General features: G+C 47.4%; 9 protein-coding genes across 9 annotated transcripts; 2 read left to right on the top strand and 7 right to left on the bottom strand.

Moving 5' to 3' along the window:
* Positions 1-5,487: 5,487 nt before the first annotated feature.
* F5J12DRAFT_779094 (uncharacterized protein) lies at positions 5,488-7,745 on the bottom strand (the record flags this gene model as incomplete). The annotated part of the gene is made up of 10 exons (XM_051742351.1): positions 5,488-5,609; positions 5,672-5,926; positions 5,983-6,166; positions 6,218-6,342; positions 6,507-6,516; positions 6,703-6,892; positions 6,947-7,047; positions 7,177-7,403; positions 7,446-7,542; positions 7,602-7,745. The coding sequence occupies 10 exons, from the start codon at positions 7,743-7,745 to the stop codon at positions 5,488-5,490; spliced, it is 1,455 nt and encodes a 484-aa protein (XP_051604627.1).
* A 148-nt stretch (positions 7,746-7,893) lies between these two features.
* On the bottom strand, positions 7,894-9,911 carry F5J12DRAFT_795520 (uncharacterized protein). The gene is given in 8 exon segments (XM_051744074.1): positions 7,894-8,107; positions 8,117-8,361; positions 8,494-8,497; positions 8,520-8,586; positions 8,647-8,832; positions 8,895-9,548; positions 9,610-9,718; positions 9,772-9,911. The coding sequence occupies 7 exon segments, from the start codon at positions 9,905-9,907 to the stop codon at positions 8,117-8,119; spliced, it is 1,401 nt and encodes a 466-aa protein (XP_051604626.1). The 5' UTR covers positions 9,908-9,911; the 3' UTR covers positions 7,894-8,107.
* A 256-nt stretch (positions 9,912-10,167) lies between these two features.
* F5J12DRAFT_712469 (snare protein YKT6) lies at positions 10,168-10,927 on the top strand (the record flags this gene model as incomplete). Its single annotated transcript, XM_051740764.1, has 4 exons — positions 10,168-10,405; positions 10,456-10,679; positions 10,738-10,848; positions 10,901-10,927. 4 exons carry the CDS (start codon positions 10,168-10,170, stop codon positions 10,925-10,927), a joined length of 600 nt encoding a protein of 199 aa, XP_051604625.1.
* On the bottom strand, positions 10,674-12,797 carry F5J12DRAFT_795512 (Las1-like-domain-containing protein). Its single transcript, XM_051744073.1, has 6 exons — positions 12,665-12,797; positions 12,298-12,609; positions 11,862-12,232; positions 11,450-11,815; positions 11,305-11,401; positions 10,674-11,255 (listed from the first exon to the last, which is right to left on the bottom strand). Exons 1-6 carry the CDS (start codon positions 12,776-12,778, stop codon positions 11,016-11,018), a joined length of 1,500 nt encoding a protein of 499 aa, XP_051604624.1. The 5' UTR covers positions 12,779-12,797; the 3' UTR covers positions 10,674-11,015.
* On the top strand, positions 12,798-14,798 carry F5J12DRAFT_795509 (uncharacterized protein). Its single transcript, XM_051744072.1, has 7 exons — positions 12,798-13,302; positions 13,361-13,464; positions 13,517-13,775; positions 13,824-14,007; positions 14,061-14,327; positions 14,385-14,460; positions 14,507-14,798. The coding sequence occupies exons 1-7, from the start codon at positions 12,841-12,843 to the stop codon at positions 14,790-14,792; spliced, it is 1,638 nt and encodes a 545-aa protein (XP_051604623.1). The 5' UTR covers positions 12,798-12,840; the 3' UTR covers positions 14,793-14,798.
* Positions 14,799-14,825: 27 nt separating this feature from the next.
* On the bottom strand, positions 14,826-15,530 carry F5J12DRAFT_795505 (ribosomal protein L38e). Its single transcript, XM_051744071.1, has 4 exons — positions 15,427-15,530; positions 15,312-15,372; positions 15,101-15,244; positions 14,826-15,037 (listed from the first exon to the last, which is right to left on the bottom strand). The coding sequence occupies exons 1-4, from the start codon at positions 15,427-15,429 to the stop codon at positions 14,994-14,996; spliced, it is 252 nt and encodes an 83-aa protein (XP_051604622.1). The 5' UTR covers positions 15,430-15,530; the 3' UTR covers positions 14,826-14,993.
* A 362-nt stretch (positions 15,531-15,892) lies between these two features.
* Positions 15,893-16,337, bottom strand: F5J12DRAFT_713094 (uncharacterized protein; the record flags this gene model as incomplete). Its single annotated transcript, XM_051740808.1, has 2 exons — positions 15,893-15,976; positions 16,032-16,337. Coding segments are annotated over 2 exons (390 nt in total), but the record flags the coding sequence as incomplete, so codon positions are not given.
* Positions 16,338-19,161: 2,824 nt separating this feature from the next.
* F5J12DRAFT_178656 (P-loop containing nucleoside triphosphate hydrolase protein) lies at positions 19,162-20,837 on the bottom strand. Its single transcript, XM_051738249.1, has 3 exons — positions 20,062-20,837; positions 19,393-20,012; positions 19,162-19,322 (listed from the first exon to the last, which is right to left on the bottom strand). Exons 1-3 carry the CDS (start codon positions 20,359-20,361, stop codon positions 19,268-19,270), a joined length of 975 nt encoding a protein of 324 aa, XP_051604620.1. The 5' UTR covers positions 20,362-20,837; the 3' UTR covers positions 19,162-19,267.
* On the bottom strand, positions 20,838-23,047 carry F5J12DRAFT_178635 (P-loop containing nucleoside triphosphate hydrolase protein). Its single transcript, XM_051738248.1, has 6 exons — positions 22,792-23,047; positions 22,594-22,737; positions 22,322-22,506; positions 21,809-22,269; positions 21,658-21,761; positions 20,838-21,611 (listed from the first exon to the last, which is right to left on the bottom strand). Exons 1-6 carry the CDS (start codon positions 22,996-22,998, stop codon positions 21,315-21,317), a joined length of 1,398 nt encoding a protein of 465 aa, XP_051604619.1. The 5' UTR covers positions 22,999-23,047; the 3' UTR covers positions 20,838-21,314.
* Positions 23,048-23,608: the final 561 nt, after the last annotated feature.

Genomic DNA, 23,608 nt, shown 5'->3' with positions numbered 1-23,608 from the left:
GTCATCTGCTCATCTCCCACATCTCAGCAAACCTGCAAGGATGCCCATAAGGGAAAGTCCAAGGCCCATGAGCCACCAGAGCCTTGCTATGACCCATCCTTCTGCTCCTGCAACACCCTGCCACTCTCCCAAGCTGGTTGTTGATCACCATCTCCATCCTCTCATCCTGGCCCATCTGCTCCAAAGCCTTCCATCACACTGGCTGCACTCACAGCCCCTGCAGTCACACCCACAGCCCCTGCCAGCACCACCAACAGGATGACTCCCAGGGCAAGCCTCTTCCTCAGTTACATGTGGCTGCTTAATGACTTCGAGCACTGGGAATCACATGGCTGGAGAGCAGGCGAATGACACAAGCATCTACAGATGCTGTCTATGATCTTCAGAAGCACAGAAGTGATCAGGAAATGTGTTTATGACCTCACCAGAGTTGTAGACAGAAGCTTTGAAGCCCATACATTCGAAAATATGGATTGCACAAATTCATCTATCCTTCATGAAGCTCTCAAAATGCAGGAAGCCATTGTCAAGATCATTCATGAAGACTACTGCCCTTCCCTCATATCCTCCTTCCATTCCTTTCTTGACCAACTACCCCTTGACATCATGGTCCATGGGCCCTTCTCTCTGGCATGTCAAGCAGTGCCTAGAGGATCAAGCCTACCTTCAGTCCCTGACCAAAAGGAAACATGGCCACTCTCAGGTCCAGAAACCCATGTTGGAGAGCCATCACAATCTGGAGGAAGAGGAGTTCCTGTGCCTGAAGGAGATGTCGAACTGCAGTGTCATGATTGCTGGGAGAAGATTATACTGGGCCAGGGCTGAGAGCACTTCCAGGCCATTGTGGACACCCTTGCAGCTGTCCCCTTTAATGGCTCCCCCCATGACTGGCTCGACTTTTTCACCTCAGCCTGAGGAGATTCTGCTGGCCAGGCCATCTTCTATGCTACTAAGACAACCTGACCTATGCCAGATGTACCCTTTGTTCCAGTCCCCATTTCTTCCCTCAGCAAACAAGAACTTGGTGGGCTCGTTTCCCTCAATTGGCAGCATCCCCTCTATCAGTTTGCCTGCTACTGATGCTCACACCTTGGACATTGGTTGACTGACTGCCCAACTCGAGGTGGCAACTAATGCCAAAATCTGCTCATGGGTGACTGCTGGACTCTACCTGCCTTCAGAGGACCTCAGGCCTTCAAGGGGGGGGGGTGATGTTATGCTGCATTCACATTTCTTTCCTTTTATAGACTTTATACACTACTGCTTGTCATGCTGTCAAGTGACAATGTTCTGTCACCCATGAGCCACCTCTGGTCTTGTGTTCTCTTAGTATGCTCCCTTTTATGGTATCCCCCTGTTTACCCCACATTGTACTATAGCCAGACATTGCATCCATTCCCCTTCCTTCCGTGATCTGCTGGTGGCCCTGATCCACACAGTCACATGACATGGTTAGCCCATCTACCCCAGGTGACTGGTTCACACCTATGACATCATGCATGAGTAAACCCTCACACTCATTTAATCCCTCATGTATGTTTATTCCCTCTCTGCACATTTAACCCTGTGTCTGCAGTCCATTCACCCTTGCACCCTTGCAAGAGTGACTTGGTCTTGCCTCATACAGACACAGGTAGACCATTTAGTTGCTTTCGAATGTTTGTTCCACAGGTACTCTACATATGTATATAAACCCACATGTATTGTACTGCTCCCTCATTCAAAATCTACTTTGCAACCACACTTAACTCTGCTTGCTGTACTTCTGGGACTTAACAGTACAATTTTGCTTGGCCAAGACTGGTGCTCCATTCACTAGTGAAGTTAAATTATGCATCACTTCTCATGCAGTCACATGCTTGTACTTTGGTACTCGATTCATGATGCAATACAAGTCATTGGCATAACAGTACTCATCCTTCTTTAATTCTGCCAGCCATTTCTTCCTCCTAGATGGCAACTTGTGGTGTTGGGAACCACATGGGCAGCACCAGCTAGTTGTTGATGAGTCCAAGCAGTATTGCCTTATCAAGGAAGCACATGACAACCTTGGACACAAAGGCATCTTCACTGTCTGCACCCACCTACTCCTCTGCTTGTCAAGGACATGAAATGGTATGTTTGCACTTGCCATGAATGCCAGATCTGCCAGACACAGAAACTACACATACCTCCCACTGTGCTCATGATAGGGGGCCTGTTTCATAAAGCTCACATTGACATGATGCTAATGCCCAAAGCCAGCAGCTACCACTACATAGTACAGGCTCAGTGCACACTCACCTCATATCCCAAATGGCACATGCTTTATGCAGAAAATAGTACTGCACTCACATCCTTCATCTTTGAGGACATTCTATGCTGCTGGGGTCCACTTGCCAAAATTGTCACTGACAATGGTCCTGCATTTGTTCAAGCCTTAGATGCCCTAGCCACACAATATCATATCTGTCACATCTGTATCTCTCCCTACAACTCTCAGGCTAATGGCATTGTAGAGCATCACCACTATGATGTTCACAAGGCTATCATGAAGAGCTGTGAGAGTGATGACTGCCACTGGCACACTGTTGTGCACTCCATATTCTGGGCCAAGTGGTGTAGGGAATGTACTTTCCCTACCAGGGGAATTGCCTTATTTTGCTTGTTTTACTTCATTTTCATTCTAGATACTTTTTTCTATGAGTTGCACTTAGATTTCGCATTTTTTGTTGCTTAGTCAGCAGTAGTGCTACTTGTGTATGGTTTTTTCCTTTAAAAAACAATAGATGAGTTACCACAGACAAGAGATGAAATCAAGCAGGTCATTTCCCTGCACCAAGACAGCCATAGAAGCCCTTAGACATCCCCTCCATCCAGTTCCAGGCTATAGAAGCCCCTTTTGGCCTACTCACTCCCCATCAGATTTCACCCTCTACCCAGTCTTCTCCTCTTGTTTTCTCATTTTCCTACAGCAGGTCACCATTCTGAAGTCCACAGGTTTATCCCCTTACTTCATGGTGCACAGTGTCAAGCTGCTGTTCCCATTTGACCTTGCTGAGGCTACCCTCCTTTTACCCCTATCCTGCAATGATGCAACACTGCTGACTACCACAGAACTGATTGCTTGGCATGTGTGCCAGTTACAGAAGCATCAGGATGACCTGGACCAGGTCTGCAATAACATCCTCCACATGCACCTCCAGTCTGTCCAACAGTTCGCCCAGTAGTGCTCAATTGTTGATGCCTTGACAGCAGCCCATGCATCCTTTGCCATCATCATTGCCTCAAGCAAATTGACTTTATAGATGTCAGTCTCCCCAACTTCTTTCAAGATCCACAGCATGCATGCTGAATGCATGCCAGTAGTGAGCCTTGAAGCATCAGATAATCCCTGCATCAAGTGGCTGAATGAGTGATGTTAAGTTTGGCCCAAAGAATTCTATTTGGATATTCTGTGGCACAAAGGATATATAGTGGCCACTGAAGTTGTCAATTACGAGGTAGATGTGCCACTTCTCCTTGTGCATCTTCAAATCAAATGCTTTTACCCAGCTTACCATTTCAGTGAGCATGTCATTCTCCCTGTGCAAAACTACTGATCACTCACTCTTTGAATAGTTCTGATGTCATCCATGCTGCTTTGTTATTGCGATAATCAAATCCATGTGCAGCTGGTGAATTATTCTTAAAGACACATGGCTTTTTGTACTTCCCAATGAAAAATATAGGCATCTTCTCACTGCCATTGGAATTACAGGAAAAGCCCAAGCTCAGGCAGAATTTGTTTCTTTTCTTTCCACTTATTTGCCTTGTTGCCAATCCTTGATCAGGTAGAGCACTGAATGACCTAGGTATCAATTTAAATATATGAATAAAAGGATTAGCTTACAATGCAAAGAGCCTGGTCTCATCAAAGTTCCAGCAGTCTTTGGGGTTGAATTTTTCCAAGATTTTTGCAATGTGGTTCAGCTTCAACAGCAGCAAGATCAACAGATGCTGCTTCACCATGGTGCAGATGCTCTCATAAGTGATAAGTCCTAGTGAAGGATGCCACCCATCCATCACCAGTGAGCTGTTCCTCTTCTGGAACACCCAGGAGGTCCTCAAACCTCTTCCTTTTCTCTGGTAACATTGGCCCATTGACCTGTTCCCCCTTATCCTCCATAGCACAAACCCAAAGGATGAGAGCCTTCTCAACATCTGGCTGAGTGACTATATGAGGCTGCTTTGAAGACAATGCACTCAGATTGTCATGGATGTGTTGTTCTAAATTTGTGCAAGCTTTCAACTTTCTTGAAAGTGTTGACTGAGTAAACACTAAAGCCCCTGTTTGTAGTGTTGCAAAATGCTTGACTATGTCCTCCTGTGAAGAATTTGGATGCTTGTCAATGTAGGCAAAGACCATCATCCAGTCATGCAGGGTGAGATTTTCCCAGGTGCCTGTGTTCTGTTGTTTAGCTGATGTTGCAGGTGCATCTTTGGAAGATTTCTGCCCAGGTTTACAAGCATATGGAGTCAGCTTTGGACATGGTTTTCAGCAGGTAGTCTCAGACTTCATGGGGATACTGCTGAGAAGGATGCAACATGAAAATCTTTGCCTCTCTAATCATTAATGAAAGTCTTCTGATGTTAACATTAGAAAGATGCCAGATGAGCATCAAATCACTGCTGAAGGGTAGACTTTTCATTCTGATCTCTTCCAAATAAGTACATTTCATACTGCATATTGGTAGTCTGAGAGCATGCATTATGCAATATGCACATTTTACCAAATCCACTGTGCCCCAACTTGGCCCAGCATGGGCTGACAAAAAAGTCATGCAGTATAAGACTTATGCAAGTTGAGCCCATGCATTATGAGATAATCAACTGTAGTGAAGTCTCAGCATGATAATTAGATGCTCTGTGTTACCTAAAAAGGGTACTGTATTGACCAAGTCAACTTGGGCCACTGTGGTAGTCAAGAAGTCCATGGTTCAATTTTGCATTGACACATCAACACACCATTCATTTGGCATCGTTTATCTTCCACTACCTATGTTCAACAATGCAGTATGCTGATTTACACAACATCTACAAGGTATATTGTGACCACATAAGTGATTACCTGACATTTATGATGGTGTGGTGAGCCTTGGAACAAGAATGTGAATTAGTGTGTGTTATGTAAGCATGTGTGACTAGTGTTGTCCCAACTACTTGTGCACTGTCAGGCAAGTCTGAGGCCCATGAACACATCTGCTGGCTAGCATTGAGTAAATACAGGATCAATGTCAACCATCCAGTTCTGTCCAAATGTATTAGGCTACTAGCTGTCCACAAATAGCAGTGCATTACCACATCCTAGAGGGATCATGCCCTAATGTAACTCTGCATGAAGTCTATGCCTCATCACCATGGGTATTTACAATCAAGGGGAGTCCCATATTGACACAGATGTAGTCACACTGGTGCTGCTGCATGAAAATTTTGATTCCATCTTTTCTGTGATTGCCAATTCCACTGTCACTTGAGGGGAATCAGTAACTTGACACTGTGATGCAGTTGGTTACCATACAATGTCACCGCATGGGTCATTACATTGAATAAGACCATTCCATCATGCCCATTCACTGTCATTGGGGAACCTGACAAGGGGCAGCAAAGAAGGTCAGTCTTACTGGGTGTATCATTGGTATTAGATGTGTACCTTGAATATCTGCAAAGACCAATTTATGCTTGCTGTACTCATATGCAAAATGAGCAAAGGCTGAAATAGTAATTCCAAGTTTGTCTGTTGAAGATGGGTGCTCCAGTGTGCCACTAAACTTCATAACCATTGTAGTCCATTGAGGCTCAACAAGCCAAACAGCACCACCATAGTAATTCCCATGGTCCGATTCACCAGATGCAGCAGACAACATCTCATGTTCACAGAGCAGGAAACCTTCAGAAAACACTATCTCTGCCATTGGCACAGGTTATTAAGACATAGGGATGGTTAAGGCTGAGTAAACATACCTGAAAAGATGCTGACACCCTGTTGCTTTGCAAGTTCACAGAAATGGCCCAGAAACCACTTTCCCAAGTTAAGTTGGACTAGTTCAGCCTCAAGGTACTTCTTGTTGTCAGTAGTTGTCACAGATTCACCAGTGCCAATGTCAAAGAAACATTTGGCAACAAAAAGATCTCCATTGAGCATTAGCTGAAAGCTGTAAGCGAATGACTAAAAGTGTGATGTGCCTTAGTGACAAACCTTATAAACCTTCTTTGTCCAGCCTTTTGAAAACACATCAGATCCCAGGAAACCCTTGATTGTTTTGACACTGTCATCTGGCCACACAATTTTGACTTCACCTGTTTCAGGCACCATGCTGCAAACTGCACATAGAAAGGTCACTGAGGTTGAAGGTCCTGATGTAGTATGAGACAGAGATGTTAATGATGGTGTGGGAATGAAGGTCAATGTGAGTCCAAGGTGACCTGTAGTAGTTGAGGTATATATTGCAATTAATATGAGTCAACAATTTGAAAATGAGACTTACCATGTTGCACCTTTTTGTGTGGTCAACAAGTTACAGTTCTAAGGGCAGTATCCTCGTCAGAGGAGTGATCCACAGCAGGGTGCTTTCAGGTGGGCATAGTGCAGCTACCTGGCACTTCCCCATGAACATGTTCACACCAGTCAATAAACTTTTGGTAACTAGAACTACAGACTTTGATTGCAAGCACAAAACTCACTGCTTCACAGTCGACATAGAGTTCCAAGAAGAGGGCTGGTCCTTTCACTTCCTTGGATTGGGCATCCCTTGGTTTGTAGAAATCTGCTGACTTGCCAAGCATGTATGCATTATACACATATCCAACAGTTTTAGTTTGATCACCTGGCTGGAAATTCTTGTTTCCAGGAAAACAAAACTGAACTTCACCCCTACCACACACTGTAAGTATGGAATCTGGGGCCAGTGATGTGAAGCTCACTTACAATACCAACCCTAAACCCTCATCTTTTTCCCAGTTGACATTAAGGGCAGTGAGAGAATCCTCAAGGACCTCTGTGGTGCAAATGTCAGAGAGCCTGAGTGGCTAAATGGGCAGTAATAAACATTTAGTATATTTCTCACCAGTAAGGTAAACATCCTTTGCCCAAAGTTTCATCCACTTCCCATATGCATCACCAGCATTGCTTCACTTTGAGGCACCTTTGATTCAGACTTCAATAGCAATTTTGATCTTGTCACTGCCTGGTTGACCACCACCATTCCATGCATAATTGAGGCCAGCAGTTGTGTTCAGAGTGTTTGGAAGTCCAGATGTATTTGGTGATTTCCACAAGTGGACACTAGCTGACACTGCCTGTGCTTGCCTTGCAGTTTCAATGGCATCATGCATGACCTGACTTGTGCCAGTACTGCTATCACAGTTACCAACTAGCATTGCACCTGATCTCAGTCCAGTAATTACTCATTTATAATTGATCACACCTTGGTTGGCTGCAGGTGATGCAGTTTCACAAGTTCTGCACATCTCTCCCTGTAAATTTTTCCATGCCATGCCACATCCTTTGCATTGTGGCATTGCCTGTAAGCAATAGTCAGTAGGTACTTCACAAAGTCAGGAATCCATGTGTATCAACATACCTGCCATAACTTGATGTCTGCAGAGCCAGCTTGAAAAGAAGCTAATTTATGGCATTTTGCACAGATCCCAGGTTGAGTCTTGTGAGGAAAGATCTGCCCACAGCCATCACCATCACTAGCTTCACACTGTGAAAGAATGGCCATTCTTAGGTTAAAGACTGAAAGGAATGCACTTGACAAAAGAGAGAATCAAACTGGGGAGTACCTGTAAGGACAGAATGGTGTTGTTGGATGACACTGAACTGTAGTGTGCCCAGCCCATTTTATATGACTTGGATTGTGCAGTACATGTGGCCTTCATATGCAGACGGATCAAAATTCTATGTACATCATATCAAGCCTGCAGTTTCCATGTATGTTATTTCCATGGCTGGTGATATCCTTTGTGTTGCTAAAATGGGAGTAGCATTTTGTTGCATGTGGAGTTGTGACCACAGAGATGCTGCTACATCTCAGACTCATATTAAGTTCTGATCTGTGAAATAGCTAATCAATGTAAATACAGACATGTGTTCCTATAAGAGCTCATCAACCTGACGTTCATTGACAAGGATTTCCTCCACTTGTTGAAAAATAGCCCAGCCTCCATGCAGCATGAAGTTGGGACATCCAATTTCTTCATAGATCCTTTCAGCCAAATTACCAAACTCTTCACTTACCCAACACATTGTCACATCTCTCAAAACTGGGATTTCATGCCTCAGTGCATCAATCACATCTTGGGTAATGGGGATCTTGCAGTCCTGTCCACCTTGTGATGCTGGGAGAGTGAATGCATGTCATGGAGAGGTACCTGAAGCATTGGATTTTCATTTCTGGTAGTGAATGCAGTGGTTATTCCAATACCATCAGTAGACCACTTTGTGAGCTGGTAGTCCTAGGGAATCTGGACAGCTCTGGCTAGCAAAAGTGATTTACTGATGACTCCACAAAAGAATCCAATTTGCCCTGCAAAATTTTTGGCCAGAGCCAGTAGAAGAGTTGCCTAATGGCAATGCCATCCATCAGGTAAAGAAAAATATGGGTAGTGAATGAAGCAACACACTTGTGAAGAGATTTATTTGGGTGATGTACTCCATCATGTAGTCTGCTTTGTAGCGAAATTTTTACATTAATACCCTTTGTATCAAGAAACCAGTGCCACAAGCCCTCAATGGGTGTATTATGGACACTCTTCAAGAACTGGAATGGCAGGTATTGGTTGGCATCGATGTTAGGTGCAAAAACCATGCTAGCATACACAAGCAGGGTTTAGTATATTTATTAGCAGTGAACTAAGGAATTGTAATATACCACAGTGCTGTCTGGTTGGCAAAAATGATACCTGTTTCTGAGCCTCTGTCAGTAACAAATGTCGGAGGTATTGCTTCCACATCAATATTGAGTACAAAACTGCAAGGGAAACAAGCATAACACTGACCCATGTACTTTGTGATGTAGTCGAGGTGCACATGGCCAATTGTCACTGCAAGCTGATGGTTTGGAACTACAACAAGATGGAGAAGAAAACTACTCCATTGGTCCTTTATCCCATATATGTCAAGTCCTACACTGCCCATCCGCAAAGCCTGTGCATTCAACTTCACAAAACCATCCACATGATGCTGGTGATTTGGCCCAATAGCCGATAAGGTTGATCGGCGAACTTGCTTGCCACGAGGAAACCATGCATTCAACCCATCTGGTGCATGGCAGGCAAGCACAGTGCATACAAAATCACTAGATAAATAAATGCATAAGGAATGTTTGTATGATACATAAGGGTCACACCGAGGCAGGGGCATTCCTTCACTACTCAAAAGTGATGTGATCGTTCGGACTCCATTTGCCTGGTTGACATCATTCGCAACTTTCTCCAGAACAGCTTTGGTTGCAATATCAGTTGGGGGTGGCTTTCGTGGACTTGGAACGTCAAACTGCTTGTTTAATTCATGCAACCGGGACTTCCTGCCAAAAGTATGGTAGTGTCAGCTTAATAGCATAGACGGAATCAAATCCTTGGCCTAACTTGACAGTAAGTTGGAGCTCAGAGTTCAGTCTTGCCAAACGTTCCTGCACCGTGAGTCGTTCCTTGGCATACTGATGGAGTGCCTCACGAAGGACATCTTCAGGAGGATCTGTGTTGCAGCAACATCAGCTAGTCAGCCAGTGATATACTAATGGGACAAACACTGCTTGACTCCGTATCCATTGACACCCGTTTGATTGTGTGCCATCCAAGTCCAGTATTGAGCATGCACTGAACTTCGCAGAGTCGGCACAGCGCAGCGCAAGGCCTTGCGGCAGTGTTCTCGCTTACATAACATACACGCATCATCCGGCCTCCGAGTCGTACCCACGACCTGAACCTACACTCTTGCCTACTAATCTCTTATGAGGTCACGATATACCTTGCATCACGTCAATCAGCATACTGTATTCTGAGCTGTGTAGTACATAGGTGGTGAAAGATAACAATAAACAACGCCATACGAATGGTGTGTCAACGCGTCAATGCAAAATTGAACCGTGGACTTCTCGACTACCACAGGCCACCAAGTCCTTCATTCACTCCTTGGAGCCAACAATGAAGGTCTACTCGTTGTCCGTTGTCTGTGCACCCCCTTCGTCACCCTCTGTAGTCCTCAGTTCAGCGGTCGACGTTTCCAGCTTCTCATTCTACCAACGTGGGTCGGTCTCAGAGTTCTTGTCATTCTTCTCCAAGACAGTCGTCGAGAGAACTGCTCAGGGCCAACGACAGAGTGTACAGGAGAACAACTATTTCGCTCATGTGTACAACCGCGGCGGCGCGGAACAACTGGCAGGTGGGCGTTTCTTCCAGACCTGTATACGCTGTCTGACATGTCCAGTGCAGCCATCATCATCACTGACCAAGAATACCCCGTTCGGCCTGCCTTCTCTCTCCTGACAAAGATTCTGGATGAATTCACGGCTAAAGTTTCCCAATCTTCTTATTCTAATCCTGCATCTATCTCTTTCCCGGACATCCAGACGTACCTCACCAAGTACCAGGATCCGCGGCAGGCAGATGCCATCATGAGAGTACAACAGGAACTAGATGAGACGAAGATAGTTTTGGTTTGTGCCCCCGAATACTTCCTTTTAACATCCATACTCATAATTGTCATTCCATCAGCACAAGACGATAGAGTCGGTACTGCAACGCGGAGAAAAGCTCGATAACCTGGTGGAACGATCCAATGCACTCTCTGCACAGAGTAAGATGTTTTACAAGACCGCTAAGAAGGTGGGCCTGCCGTTGCATTCACATATTGAGTCCAACCTAACCACCCGCTTAGCAAAATTCTTGCTGTGTTATCATGTAACTTGATGAGATTACGTTGACAACCCCTCGCGAGGTGTCTCTGTACTGTAATGGTTCCTTGCTTCACAGATCCCTGTTTGACCCGATGATCACATTGGGACATCCTCTACTACCCCTCTTTTTTGATAATACACACCGATGGGGCATGATTTCCATCCGCTTCTGACGTCTAGTAGCGTCCAACCTGGGGATTGGGCTTCTGGAAGATTTGTACGGTTGACGTTGGGCGAAGCTGGGTCTATTTCGCCCTCGTCCTCCATGGTAATGTCGAACGAGGACAGAATTTCAAGACGATGATCCATTTGTGCGAGATTGCTTAAATTCCATGTCTGTTATATGGTTACCTAACCGGTTGACACCTCAATACGTGGATCGTACCTCCGCTGAAACATTCTTTGTAGCAACGAAAATGAGGTCGGCAACACTCTCCAACTCCTTGTCGCCGGAAGTGACACTTCGTAGCAGCGTGGTTAGACTGAAATGCGTTTGTTAGACGAATAATCATGAAGTTGTGGTAGCCTACATTGTAGTTTTGTCAGGTGATGCGAACTTTCCGGGTACGAGAGACGGTGAGAGTGCAAGGAGGAGTTCTTTCCTCAGCTGGTTCTCGCCATCGGATGTTTCTTCCCAAGTCTGGATCGCCCAGACAACCCATCTCGCAAGGTATTCGTCATAAGTGATATCTCTTGGCGAGTCTTCAACCTCTATTTCGATCGCTATCGTTCCTGGATCTGGCTGCAGCCAGTTTCCCAGTAATGAGTAGACTGCGCGATTTATAAACACCGACGGCAAGACTGGGTGATGCGATCGAAGTTTATTGAGCAGTGGAGCCCATACCGCTTTTGAGGATGCTGTTGGAAGGAATGGGTCCATAGGAGCATGTCTCTTTCTGCGGAACATTAACATGCACTCATCATTTGATAGAACATACTCACTTCTTGGCTAAGGGAACCAGAGCGCCTACATCGAAAAGTGCGTCACAAAGAGGTTCCAAGGCAGCTCTCTCCTTCAAGTTGGCACTGCCTCGATAGCTTTCTCTATATTCGTCAAACCCCCATGTGACGGCGTCGTTGACGAGGTCCGCTGATACCATCGCTTCCGCTATCCACCGTTCGATGTCACGTATGATAGCGTCAATGTCACCCTGCTGTCGTTTGCGCAATGATGCGTCCCGCGTCACAGCTTTCATAAGTTGCTTGTATGCCCTTAGCAGTGGCGTAATCGGTCGCAGGGCAGCCGAAGGAGGCGGAGGGGCGGAGGGATTCAACGTGGGCTGAAAGTAGTTGTGGAAAAGCCACGAGAGAGACTAAGACAGCAGATTACAAAACTAAGCATGGTTGTCAGATGTGCGGGGTAGAGGCTCGACTTTACCTCTCGAGCTGCTTCTCTAAGCAGTTCAAGGCTGGGCAGGTCTTCGTGGGTAGCTGCATGTCTGAGTTCAACGAGCCAAGATGGCAGACCAAGCTGAGCAGCTATGGACGCTATAGACCTTGCGAATGCTCCTACTTGCAGGGGGTCGACCAGGCCATTCACCATGCGTATGATTGTGGACGCATAGGCGAGACGAAGGTTCAGAGCAGCAAATGAAGACTGGGACGGACTGTCCTGGAGCTGCACGACCAGTATGGCCAGGGTGGATTCCAGGGCATGAGGAAGTGCAGTGATCGCCTTCCAGGCAGACAACTTGTAGGGATATGAGATGGCATCGAGCTGGCGAACAAAGACAAGCCCCACTCACCCTGTTAACAGCCAATATTTTTGATTCTACATCGTCCCTGTCTGCAAAAATCCACGCACAGACCTGTTCTAGTTCGCTGGTATGTGCCCATGGCACGCGTCGGGGAAGGCGCATGGCAGTGGTGGCTGTGTTGGTCGAACTGCTGACGGTGACGAGCTCACTGGCATGGCACTGGCATGAGTCTTGTTCTGGCAGCCTTCTGGGTTCTTTACTTCTGGCTGGTCGTCTACGGCGTGAAGCACTGCTCAAGGAACTCTAGGCAGCTCCTTCCTTTCTCCCAGGTGCGCAAACCAACGGTGGAGGTAGCAGTCAAAAACTTCCACCTTCGCGTCAAGACCGATGCTTTGAACGCGCTCCACGATGGGCTATGCAAGTCACTGTCTTCAGATGAGTTCCGACGAATTAAGAGAGCTCTATTGCATCTGTATAACCTAGGAAGCATGGTCGGTATCATTAGCATGATTGCGGCGCTCCTTCTGCTTTGGTCTATGACGGCGAACTTGGTCATGTCCGTGGTTTGGACACCATTCAATAGCTCGTCCACTTCACTGGTCAAGCGAAATCTTGAAGGTGGTGTCGGTGAACCAATCCCTGTTACGACGCCAGTCGACAGTGGCGCGTTCTCTGTTCGAGCGATTGTATGTATATGGTCTCATATGAACCCTCTCCTTCATCGCAAATTTCCTTGTTTCGCAGATACCTGGTGTGACAGTCCCACTCGGCCACTTTCCGATTATCCTCCTGGCGCTATGTATCTGCCAGGTAGTCCACGAAGTTGGCCATGCTATTGCTGCAGCGGTGTGCGTAACCAATGATTCATTCACATTCATAGTCGCTTAGCTCGCGTTTTAGACGACACGTACCCATCCTCTTTTCAGGTTTCGCCGTTACAGTCGTCTTTCCCTCTGTTTTTGTTGTTTTGCCTGTGGTCCGACTCGAGAGATTACGGGCAGTAGACCGCCTGCAAGTGGCGGCTGCGGGTTGTTTTCATAATCTCGCATTCTGGTGTCTCTTGTACTTGGTCACATGGACTGAAATAAGCACGTTCTTGTCAGAGTTTTTGTTTGAAGATGTTTCGCGTCTAGGGAAGGTGGTCGTTGGAGTCCATCCTGTTCGTGGTGTCTCTTACACTTTACTTGCTTAAGCTGAATTTTTACAGGGCTCACCGCTGCAGAGTTATATACCATCGGGCGCCATAGTCACAATGCTGGACGATACAATGCTCAGCGTCACAGAAAGCGCGCCAACCAGCGATCCGTGGGACGAATTTTTGTTGTCTCCGTCTACCCCTGTGGTCACTCGAGGATGGTGTTTCGAAAACTCCGGATTAGCAAATGCGTCAAGTTAGTCGGGGGTGCAGAGCAGACGCGCAGCTTCTCACACGAACCTTTCTTAGGTTCACTTAAATGCCAATCGACAGACAGTCGCCTTTGTTTCGTGTTGATGCACGGCACAAGCGATCAGTACAGCTTAGATGCGGTCACGGTCCTCTCTGGGGATTTGGCACGTTGTGACGCTTCAGTGGGCTGTACGCCGCTGTCGTCCTGTGTGATGCCGCGGCGCGGACAACAGCTTGTACGAATCACCTTGTTGTCGAACAGTCTGAACGGTAGCGAGGAAGTCGTACTTTGGAAAGGACCTAGGAGAGAGATATGGGAACAAGGTGCGCGATCCGTAAAACGCGAAGGCGGCTAGGCTGATACAGTATGTACTGCTTCAGTGGAAGTCAGCACGTTCAGGTCACGCATTCCGTTAATCTCTAACAGGGTTCGTCGTTACATCGTAGACTTCGTGGAGTATGCCTATTCTCTTCATATGGACGCCTACTGATGCACGTTCAAGATACATGAAACTGATCAACCTTTCGTTGTATCTGGTAAATATGCTGCCCATACCAGCACTAGATGGGTTTCAACTCCTTGCAACCTTGTTGGAACTTATATTTGGCCGAGAATACGAAAGTGGTAGTATCGACCTGGAAGCTGGAAGTCACAGCAGTGGGGCCGTAATAGATCGCACTAGAGAGACACCAGTGCAGAGAATCATCCAAGCAACTCTTAGTACAAGTACAGTCACCTTAGTCACACTAAATGTCTTGTTGCCGGCAATCCAGTATATATTACACTGACCTGTGTTCACGCTGCTGCAAACTATGGTTCTCTTGGCTGGACTTCAACGAGCTTTGCAATATTATGTCTCGTGTGGTGCGACTCATACATACAGTGTATCGGCATACGGCATGTTTAAATGCATATCAAGGTCGCTTGGAGGCCCCCTAGCCTCCTTGCTCCCCCTGGTCGAAGAAGAAAGAAGTGAGGAAACTGCCAGTCTACTTCTTCTTTGGCTTCGTGTCGACGTCCACGACGGTCAAACCTAGAAAACGCGATACCAACTGAGCCTAATACGAATCGCGCAGGCGGACAAAAAGAAACATACCTGGTGGCAAGCTCCGCTTCAGTTTCTCGGCCTTTTCTGGGTCGTCGACAGAGAGTGTGTAAAGGTATCGTGAACACCGAACTTTGAACTTGGTGATGGCTGTTCCAGTAGGAGTTCTAGCAGCGACCTTTTTTATCCGGGCCTCTATAGGAGCATATGTGGAGAGCAGACATCAATGCAAAAGCACGGTCACGGACGAGATGAAACTCACGGGTAGCATCTTTCCGCTTTGCAATCGAAATGAATTCTTTGATGTCCCGGATTTCCTTAGGCTACCAACGAGAGATTAGAGTGAACGTCATCTGGGTTAGACGAGTTTTGCGTACCATGGCGATCGACGACTCTTGACTTCACGCTTGCTGCAACGCGCCGATAGCGTTCCTCCAGTGTGGTCCTGTGGCTGAACTTTGCTTTACCAGTTCTACGGAAGGTGCCGGGTTATATAATAGAGGGTTTCTATACAAGGTAAGTATGTTTGACATCATTTATTCACACGCTTGCCACTTCTCCAGGAATACAACATCTATGAGTACATACTATATAGCTCCTCAAATCAAAATACAAGAATGTCCTGCAGGGAAACATCGAGCATGCAATGAAAGGTGGAGGGGGAAGTCATGATCCCTTGTACTTCTTCGGAGAGCCGACGGAAGATGCGGTGGAGCTAACGACAGTATTGCTTGAATCACTGACGACTGACATTGGTCGACTTATACGAGTCTGAAGTCGTTCCACCTGACGCTCGAGCCTGTTCCGAGATTCAGAATTTAAAAGATGTGTTCTACAATCAACTTACGATAGGGTGGATTGCTTGGCATCTTTAGCCTCTCGTTCAAGTCGTCTGTTCGAAAGTTCCAGCAGGTTTGCATGCGATTGCTGGAACGGGAATGAGCTAGTGAAGATTTGGGTTTAAAACGTTGAATTCACATACTGCCTTGTCAAGCTTTTCTCGAAGAGATTCTATTTGAGATTGGGAAGCCTTCCTATCACTCTCGAGCATTGCGCATTTCCGTTCAGATTCCGAAAGTTGTAGCTGCATTTCTCTGAACGCTTTTTCCGAAGAGCGGAGCGGAGTGGAGTGTCGCTTATCACTAGATGCTTGGTTCAGCTGTTTAGTAAGTTCCTCAATACGAGCCTCAAGCTGGCGGACGGTTGTAGAAGGCTGGGGCAGATTTGCATAGGCCTTCGTCTCCAAATCAACGATTCGAACGTTTAGCTCCTTGACTTGTTTTTCAAGCACGGCCTGGAGAGTGGACGTGTCTAAAAACTAGCAATGCAAATGGTTATTTATTTACTTACATTCTTCCTCTCCAGGTCCGTGTTCTCCCGGCGGATTTGGTCAAGTTCGAGTTGGCTTTGTGCTGCATGAGTCTCAGCCTTCCGCACGCGCTCGGACGCCATAGCAACACGATCTTCTTGTTCCTCCAGGGAGCGCTCCAAATCCAGTTTCTCAAGTTGCAACTTCTGCATTTCTCTGTCAGATGACATTTTATTCGCGTCAGCATGATCCAATTTGATCCCTTCTAATTCAGCTTGTAGCGAACGGCGTGCTTTTTGCAACATGGCCCGGTCGGCTTCTGCATCGTTTAGTACGCTCCTGAGTTCCCGGACCTGAGAATGCAATGCAACAATTTGGGCTTGTTGGTCAGATTGTGTGGCAGTGGACGTTTCATAAGCTTTCGTAAGGTCCATGATCTTCGTCTCAAGGCGTTCCTTCTCGCGTTTCCAAGCACCGCCGTTGCAAACCTCGTCGTCGAATCGAAGCTGGAGTTCATCATAGTCCGAGTGGATTTTGCGATTCTCCTCGCGGAGCCTGCTCAGGGTATCCCGCTGTGATTGTAGTTCTAGGGAACATGAGCTATTGGCACACACTCGAAGTGAGGAGACCAACCTTCACTAAGCTGAGCAAGTTCCGCTAAAGGAACCAATGAATGATGGGTCGGAATATGGTTCATGTATCTTACCTTGGTATTTCTTGCGGGTCTGATCGCTGGCAAACTCGCGCTCTGCCACATCCTTCTTGTGTTGTTCACGTTCTTCCTGGAGTTGGTGAACGAGTCTGTGTCTGTGAATACCAAGTTCAGATGACTCCCGCTCCTCTTCTGCGATCACATGTTCTAGCTCTCTAAGTTTGCGTTCGGTAGCGTGCAACTTTTCCTCAATAGCCTTCCTCTCTGCTGTGAGGTCATTATGCGCTTTTTCTAAGTCGGTATATGTACGTTGGGCTGAGAACAGTCAGCTGATGAGCTCGAACAACATTTTAAAACCTACCGAAACTTTCAGCATGTTCCACTTTCATTCGGGCCGCTTCAGATTCCTGTAACTTGTCTGAGGTGATTTGCAATTTCTGCCTGTAAGATTCAATGGCTTCTTGTAACTCTAGAGTTGATTGTCAGCGAAGTCGCAAATCGGTATACCAATTGTTCAACATACCTGTTTGTTTGGCAAGGGAGGCAGAGGAGGTGATCTGAAGTTCCTGTAGTTGCACCTTGAGTTGCACATGTGCGCCTGGAAGCTGGTAAGTGTTGATATTTTGCCCCCGATGAGTACCAACGAACTGGTTGCTTCGCTTCTTGCAGTAATTTCAGCGTCAAGCTGGTTTCGTACTTCGGTCAGCTCATTCTCAACTTGCTTCTTGGAATGAGAAACTTCTCGGAGGCGTTTGCGGCAGTCCTCCAACTCCGCTGCGGAAGTGCGCTGCTGGGCAAGCTGTTAAGGAAGAGGTTAGACGGCGGGATGGTGACCTACGGTAAACAACATACCAATGCGTTGCGAGAATCTTGCACATCGATGTCGTCGGCGAGCTTAGCCAGTTCGTTCTCGAGACTTGTCTTGGCTCGCTGTGCCACCGTCAATTGGTCTTGGGTCAAGTCCAACTCGCTCTTCAGACCGCTCAGTTCGGACTGCAACCGGCGACAGTTAGATTCTGCGATCTCTCGGGACTTGCGCTGCGTTTCGAGTGCTGCCAGAGCTTTCAGGGCCTTCTCTTCATTGGCCTTCGCAGTTTTCTCAATGGCTCGAAGTTCCACTTGCTCCATTTTTGTTTCGCGAACATAGTCCTCGGCTTCTCGAACTAGTGTGTTCTTTGCCTTTTCGAGCGAACGAATGTAGATCGCATTTTTCTGCAACTCTTCCTGTGCCTCTTTGAGCTGCTGGTCCGTAACCTTCTTTGCCTTCTCTAACACATGCACATGTTCGACAATGGTTTTCTCTTGCCGTGATTCTAGCTGCTTTATCTCCCACTCGCGGTCTGAAAGGTCTGCCAGAGCCTTCTTCAATCCGGCGTCGAGTTTACCAAGGCGATCTTTATCGAGGTTCAGCTCCCTCTTTTGGTTTGCGACGGCTTGCTGTAGCTGCTTGCACTTTGCTGACTCTGCCTCTAGTTGCTTACGGGTCGTCTCGAGCTGCCGCTCACGGGCTCGAGTATCTCTCTCCAATTGTAATGCAGTGTCTTCGATTTCATTGTATTTGCTTTGAGCAGAAACGAGTTGCCTTTCCAACGACTGGTTACGTGAGCATTCTCTTCGGAGGCATTTGTGCTAAGGATACATACCTCCTTAGCCCTGAGAGCTTCGGAAAGCTGCCCATCTGTATGAATTTGTCGAGAGCGAAGTGCCTGCATCTCCGAGTCTAGAGATCTCTTGACTTTCTCCAGTGATGCGACCGTAGCCTCTGCTTTCGCCGAGTTTTCCTTGGAAGTCCGTTCGCGCTCCAACAACGAGGAATATGTGGCCTCAAGTTGCTTGTATTGCCCACTTAACCGCTCTAACTCAAGGGTGAGTGTGCTCTCCTTTTCAAGAGCGGCTTCGCGTTGAACGCTCAGTTGATGTTGCAGATCTATGACTTGACCGCGTAAATCAACCAACTCCTCCTCCATACTCTTCTGGGCCTCGCGACGCCGTGTTTCTTCTGTTGTCTTTGTTTCCATCAAAGCGCGAAGGTCGTCCAGTTCCATTTGCAGTTTGGCTTTCGCAGCTAAGGTGCGTCTAGCATCTGTCTTTGAAGCGCTCAGCTCTGCTTGATGCTTTTCTGCTAGCGCGCGACGTTCTATGAGCTCTTTCTCCAGTTGTGCAAGTTCTGTCTTGGACGCAGAAACTTCCGAGGTAAGATTAGCAACGTCGACCTCTTTTCGTTGGATGATTGAGGTATATTCCGTAGCTGTACGGGTCAGCTCGGCAAGTTGGTCCTTGGTGTGCCTTGCACTTCTTTCAAGTTGTTCAACCTTTCCGGAGAGATGTTCGCTGATTTATTGATCACTGATACCGTCAATGGACATGAGCTGGGACACATACGTGGTACGGAGTTCTGCTGCGAGCTTGACCTGTAGTTCATTTGTCGAAGATTCTGCACGTTCTTTGAGCCGAGCTAGGTCTTCCTCCCGTTGAGACAATAACGTCGTGACATCCTCGTTGACTTTCTGCAATGCATCTCGGTCTTCTTGCAGTTGTAGAATACTGCGTTCCATCGTTGGGAGAAGATCCGCGAATTCCGCCTCTTTCTTCTTCCATGTAATTTGTTCATTTTCTAGGCGGACAAGATGCTCTGCAGCTTCGTCGAACGCTTGTCGCAGTTGTTCGTGCTTTTCGTCGCTCTCCTTCTGTAGTTTGAGGGCTCTATCCAACTGAGAGTCGAGCACATCCAAGTCTCCGTGCAGTGCCACAATCTCCTCTTCCAGCTCGACCTCACGTTGCTTGCTTCTTTCTAGTAGGGTATCCTTGTCCGACGCAAGAGCGCGCTCAGCTTCTAGCTCTTGGACAATCTTTTGTTTTTCAGCTTCTAGAGTCATCTTCATGTTCTGCAAGTTCTCTCGCTCGCGCTGGTCGCGCTCTGCTCTCTCTTTGATCAGTTGTAGCTCTACCTCCTTCCGTCGCAATTCCTCGTCGTTACGGGTAGCCGCGAGCAATGGTCGTACCTAAATTCCAGATTGGTATCAAACAAATTGATTTGAAGCTTGGACATACCTTCGTGTATAGTTGCCACCACGGCCAATCCCTGAGCTCTCCGTACAGACGAGCATTCCGTTGGACTGTGCGGATAGCAACAGCACGGTTCAGAATTTTCTTCATTTGCCTTCGAGCCGAGAATTTCCGTGCGACTGCTTGTAGCTTCGAGAAAACGTCGTACAGAAGAGCATCTCTGCGCTCTTCGAGTTCAGCCAGGACACCAGCTTTGAAGAAAATTTTCGACGTTCCAACACGGTATAGCTCTCCATCAAGTTCAAGGGCCTCGACCATCCTCAAACATGCCTTACGTCCGTCCATATAACCATCGTGGTATTATACCTGGTGTCAGAATTTCATAGCGCTGGCGGAACTCCACGAAGGGTAGCCGATTGGGATAACCCAGTCTGGCAATTCGTATACCTTCTAAGACACCGTTGCAGCGTAGCTGGTCGAGGACGAGTGGTACATCAATACGCGCGGGCTTCTTGTTTGTGTTCGGGACTATGCAGCGAACAAAGTGAGGCTGAGTGGCATGCAGCTGAGCCATGAGAAGAGAAAGCTGTTCTCTATGTCTCTGAGCGACGGTTCTGAAGGCACCCTTCTTCACGCTCCGTTTCTTCCCCACAGAATAACCCACGCTTGAAGAAGGCAACTCTGAATATGTGTTTCCAAAGTCCTGGAATAACGAGGCCACGTAGGGTTCAGTAGATGCTGCCAAGACACGGACGAGGTTGTCGTTAAGGGGGTCTTTATTCTTCTCCAGCCAGCCGTCCGTGCGGTATTCCACCTTTCCAGCGTAATGGGTGATGATGAAGCCTTGCTCGAATTTTGGAAGACTGTACTTGGAACGTCCCAGGTGAGGTTGTTCACCTAGGCGCAATTCCCCGCTCCACATTGAGTGCACTTTCTCCGTGAATGTAAGGTCCGTTGCTTTGGGCATGATGCATTCTTCGTCTAAACAACTCAAGATACCGATAGGAGCTGGCCCGGTAGATTCGATCAAATCGATGGTGGGCTGGAGATCAAGCTTAAAGTTGACGTAATCCCACTCGATTCCTTCGCGAGAGTATTCCTCCTGCTCAAGTACAAACATGTGGTGGTTGAAAAACTGCTGCAGCTTCTCGTTTGTGTAATTGATGAGCAGTTGCTCGTATGTATTGACGTCGAAAATCTCGAACCCCGCAATGTCAAGGACGCCGATGAAGGTCGACTTTGAAGTTGGCCGATCCAAAGCTCGATTGATACGATCGACCAAGGCACCAAACGATTTTTCATACAATGTCTTGCATAATGCGGCCAATTCGTCTAGAGCTTGTTGACCAGTTCCGTGCCTGCATGACCCACTCCCTACCAGCGAGCACTTTTGGACGTAGGACAGCTTTGGTAAACTCCGACACAGGTATACCTAGTAGATGGCAGACGCGCTCCGCTTGTGATGGATCTGCCATCACAGCATCGTCAGCCCGCGTGGAAGTGATAGCGATGTTGCCAATGTGAAGGATGGCAGCAACAACTCGGAAAAGGTCGAATTGTTCGGCCTGCGAGAATCCGACCACCTCAAAGGCGTTCTGAGAGACATAAGCGTGGGTTCAATGTACATGATCTCTAACTTACTATCAGAGTATCCCAGTCATCCCGATCGTTCACCCCATCCACTTCTCGCTTACTTCGGTTCAAAAACTCATAGTCCTCAATTCCTCCATCCAAAAGTAAGGAATCTGGACATCATCAGCCCTGAGACCACAAAAACAACAAGCAGCTGCACCTTTGAGAGGAGTTCCACCAGACAAAAGCTGATAAAACACATGAAAATTTCGCTCCGCTGGGCTCCTTACTACTACACGACTCTTCTCCAGCAAATACCAATCAATATTGGCGCCTGATATGCTACCATCAGGCGCAAAACTGATCCGGATGAACTTTCCGAATCGACTGGAGTTGTTATTTCGCTGCGTCTGAGCATTTCCGAAGGCCTCGAGGATTGGGTTTGCCTGTATTATTTGTCGTTCCAGAAGTCCAAGGCGACCTTTTGCTGTCAACGAATTACCCGAGCCAGCAAACGGAACTGATTTCCTCCTGGAGGAGGTACCCCTCGGAAACCCGGACGAAGGAATGGAAGGAGAGTGGGCGTGCAAAGTCCCCGGCGGATGGGCGTCGGTTGCAATGGCGGAAAGATACTGTATGACCTTCTTGGTACTTTCGGTTTTACCCGCGCCTGACTCACCCCTGGACAAGAATCGGTTAAAAACGCTGTAATGCAAGCTGGGTATTGACGAACGTAATCAGGATACTTTGGTTCTCGTGTTCGTTTTGCATGTTCACCCATGCTCTCTCTGACACTGCAAAGATGTGGGGTGGATTCTCATCGCGCCGTTTGTTCCGGTATTGTTGAATGATTGCGTCGGTATATAGAGGTAAATTTTGGTATGGATTAATTGAGACTAGAAAGAGCCCGGAATACGTCTGCCGATGTTGTTAGATATGATATCAGAAGCAGGAACGAAGTGGATAACGTGTCACGCGTGCGATGGCGAAAACAGAACGACTCACATAGATAGCACCTGACCCGTACCTTAGACGTAGATTGTGCACGACGCTGGCTTCGTTAAGGAATGTGAGGTCGGCAATGTCATCGACGCGGTCAAACTTTGGAGGGTTCATCTTTGATAAAGCATATAGAGGAACGCGTCGTATCTGGGCTCTGCATGTCAACCACTGTTTACCCATGAGGGGAGATGGCAATCCTACTTCTCCTCCAGCAGACATAACCACTTGTGCTGTAACCTCGTCTTCTTGGTTGACCCATCCTGCGAGGTACCCTTCCTTCTCGTCGGGAACCCACACCCATCTCTTCTCGTTAAACTCTGCTTGCAGTGCTGCTACACGCGCTACCTCTGCGTTCTGAGAGTGACGCGGTACATTCATACCTGAATGCCGCTGGGACGCGTCGAACATCAAAGGACCTGGAGAGTCAACCAACTGCCACTAACCAACCCAAATTAGGCAACTCGGTACGTTTACACAACCGCGTCATGTTCAGCAGATCCTGGAATATCGATTGAATGGAAGATGTGAGTTATCAAATTATTGGAACATGGTTTCGATTTTAATTTATCCCGGTGACCATTCCATGGGCAGGGAGCGTCTGCAAGTTGGCATGGGAATCCGCATCGGCACACGTTTTCGCTCGCCAGTAGCAGGTCTCCGTGATCGGCTGGCCTGAGGCGGCCGTTCGTTCGGTCCTGCATCCCGCACATACAGGTCTCCATTCTGAGGCACAAAAAATTCAAGAGAAGATGTAAACTCTGATTTGAACGGAACGGTGGCCGCTACCTCCGGTTGTATATCACGACACCCTTCGTCGCTTCACAAGACAATTACTCTGGCCTAATCCTTCTCCCGACTTCTGCATTCATGCATAGATTCGAAGTGAGATTGGTTTTTGTATCTGTTAACTAGGTACTACCCGCCTTAACAGGCGGTCCGTCAGCAAAGCCCCCCGGTGATCTATTTGAAATCCGCCCCCGAAAGGAAAACCAGTGGTTTAACCGCATTGATAGACAAG

The sequence above is a fragment of the Pisolithus orientalis genome, assembly GCF_024613125.1.
Source record: "Pisolithus orientalis strain OTSU chromosome Unknown F5J12scaffold_2, whole genome shotgun sequence".
Lineage (NCBI taxonomy): Eukaryota > Fungi > Basidiomycota > Agaricomycetes > Boletales > Pisolithaceae > Pisolithus > Pisolithus orientalis.
Note: the sequence above shows the minus strand (reverse complement) of the source record. Positions and strands in the feature narration are given on the sequence as shown.

What these genes read in the sequence shown, in the direction of transcription:
- F5J12DRAFT_795520 (XM_051744074.1), bottom strand. Translation starts at nt 9,907, where the DNA reads ATGTTATGTAAGCGAGAACACTGCCGCAAGGCCTTGCGCTGCGCTGTG. An exon ending in GAGCTCCAACTTACTGTCAA is followed by an intron (nt 9,549 to 9,609) that starts GTTAGGCCAAGG and finishes TACTTTTGGCAG; the next exon opens with GAAGTCCCGGTTGCATGAAT. An exon ending in GCCAACCAGACAGCACTGTG is followed by an intron (nt 8,833 to 8,894) that starts GTATATTACAAT and finishes TGTGTATGCTAG; the next exon opens with CATGGTTTTTGCACCTAACA.
- F5J12DRAFT_795512 (XM_051744073.1), bottom strand. Translation starts at nt 12,778, where the DNA reads ATGCGCCTTCCCCGACGCGTGCCATGGGCACATACCAGCGAACTAGAA. An exon ending in AAATATTGGCTGTTAACAGG is followed by an intron (nt 12,610 to 12,664) that starts GTGAGTGGGGCT and finishes TATCCCTACAAG; the next exon opens with TTGTCTGCCTGGAAGGCGAT. An exon ending in CTGGTTCCCTTAGCCAAGAA is followed by an intron (nt 11,816 to 11,861) that starts GTGAGTATGTTC and finishes AATGTTCCGCAG; the next exon opens with AAAGAGACATGCTCCTATGG.
- F5J12DRAFT_795509 (XM_051744072.1), top strand. Translation starts at nt 12,841, where the DNA reads ATGAGTCTTGTTCTGGCAGCCTTCTGGGTTCTTTACTTCTGGCTGGTC. An exon ending in CATGCTATTGCTGCAGCGGT is followed by an intron (nt 13,465 to 13,516) that starts GTGCGTAACCAA and finishes CTCGCGTTTTAG; the next exon opens with ACGACACGTACCCATCCTCT. An exon ending in TACATCGTAGACTTCGTGGA is followed by an intron (nt 14,461 to 14,506) that starts GTATGCCTATTC and finishes TGCACGTTCAAG; the next exon opens with ATACATGAAACTGATCAACC.
- F5J12DRAFT_795505 (XM_051744071.1), bottom strand. An exon ending in AAAGCGGAAAGATGCTACCC is followed by an intron (nt 15,245 to 15,311) that starts GTGAGTTTCATC and finishes ATGCTCCTATAG; the next exon opens with AGGCCCGGATAAAAAAGGTC. An exon ending in GAAGCGGAGCTTGCCACCAG is followed by an intron (nt 15,038 to 15,100) that starts GTATGTTTCTTT and finishes CGCGTTTTCTAG; the next exon opens with GTTTGACCGTCGTGGACGTC.
- F5J12DRAFT_178656 (XM_051738249.1), bottom strand. Translation starts at nt 20,361, where the DNA reads ATGGACGGACGTAAGGCATGTTTGAGGATGGTCGAGGCCCTTGAACTT. An exon ending in GGTGGCAACTATACACGAAG is followed by an intron (nt 20,013 to 20,061) that starts GTATGTCCAAGC and finishes TCTGGAATTTAG; the next exon opens with GTACGACCATTGCTCGCGGC. An exon ending in GCAGCAGAACTCCGTACCAC is followed by an intron (nt 19,323 to 19,392) that starts GTATGTGTCCCA and finishes CTCTCCGGAAAG; the next exon opens with GTTGAACAACTTGAAAGAAG.
- F5J12DRAFT_178635 (XM_051738248.1), bottom strand. Translation starts at nt 22,998, where the DNA reads ATGTTCGACGCGTCCCAGCGGCATTCAGGTATGAATGTACCGCGTCAC. An exon ending in AACCAAAGTATCCTGATTAC is followed by an intron (nt 22,270 to 22,321) that starts GTTCGTCAATAC and finishes ATTCTTGTCCAG; the next exon opens with GGGTGAGTCAGGCGCGGGTA. An exon ending in TGGTGGAACTCCTCTCAAAG is followed by an intron (nt 21,762 to 21,808) that starts GTGCAGCTGCTT and finishes GATGATGTCCAG; the next exon opens with ATTCCTTACTTTTGGATGGA.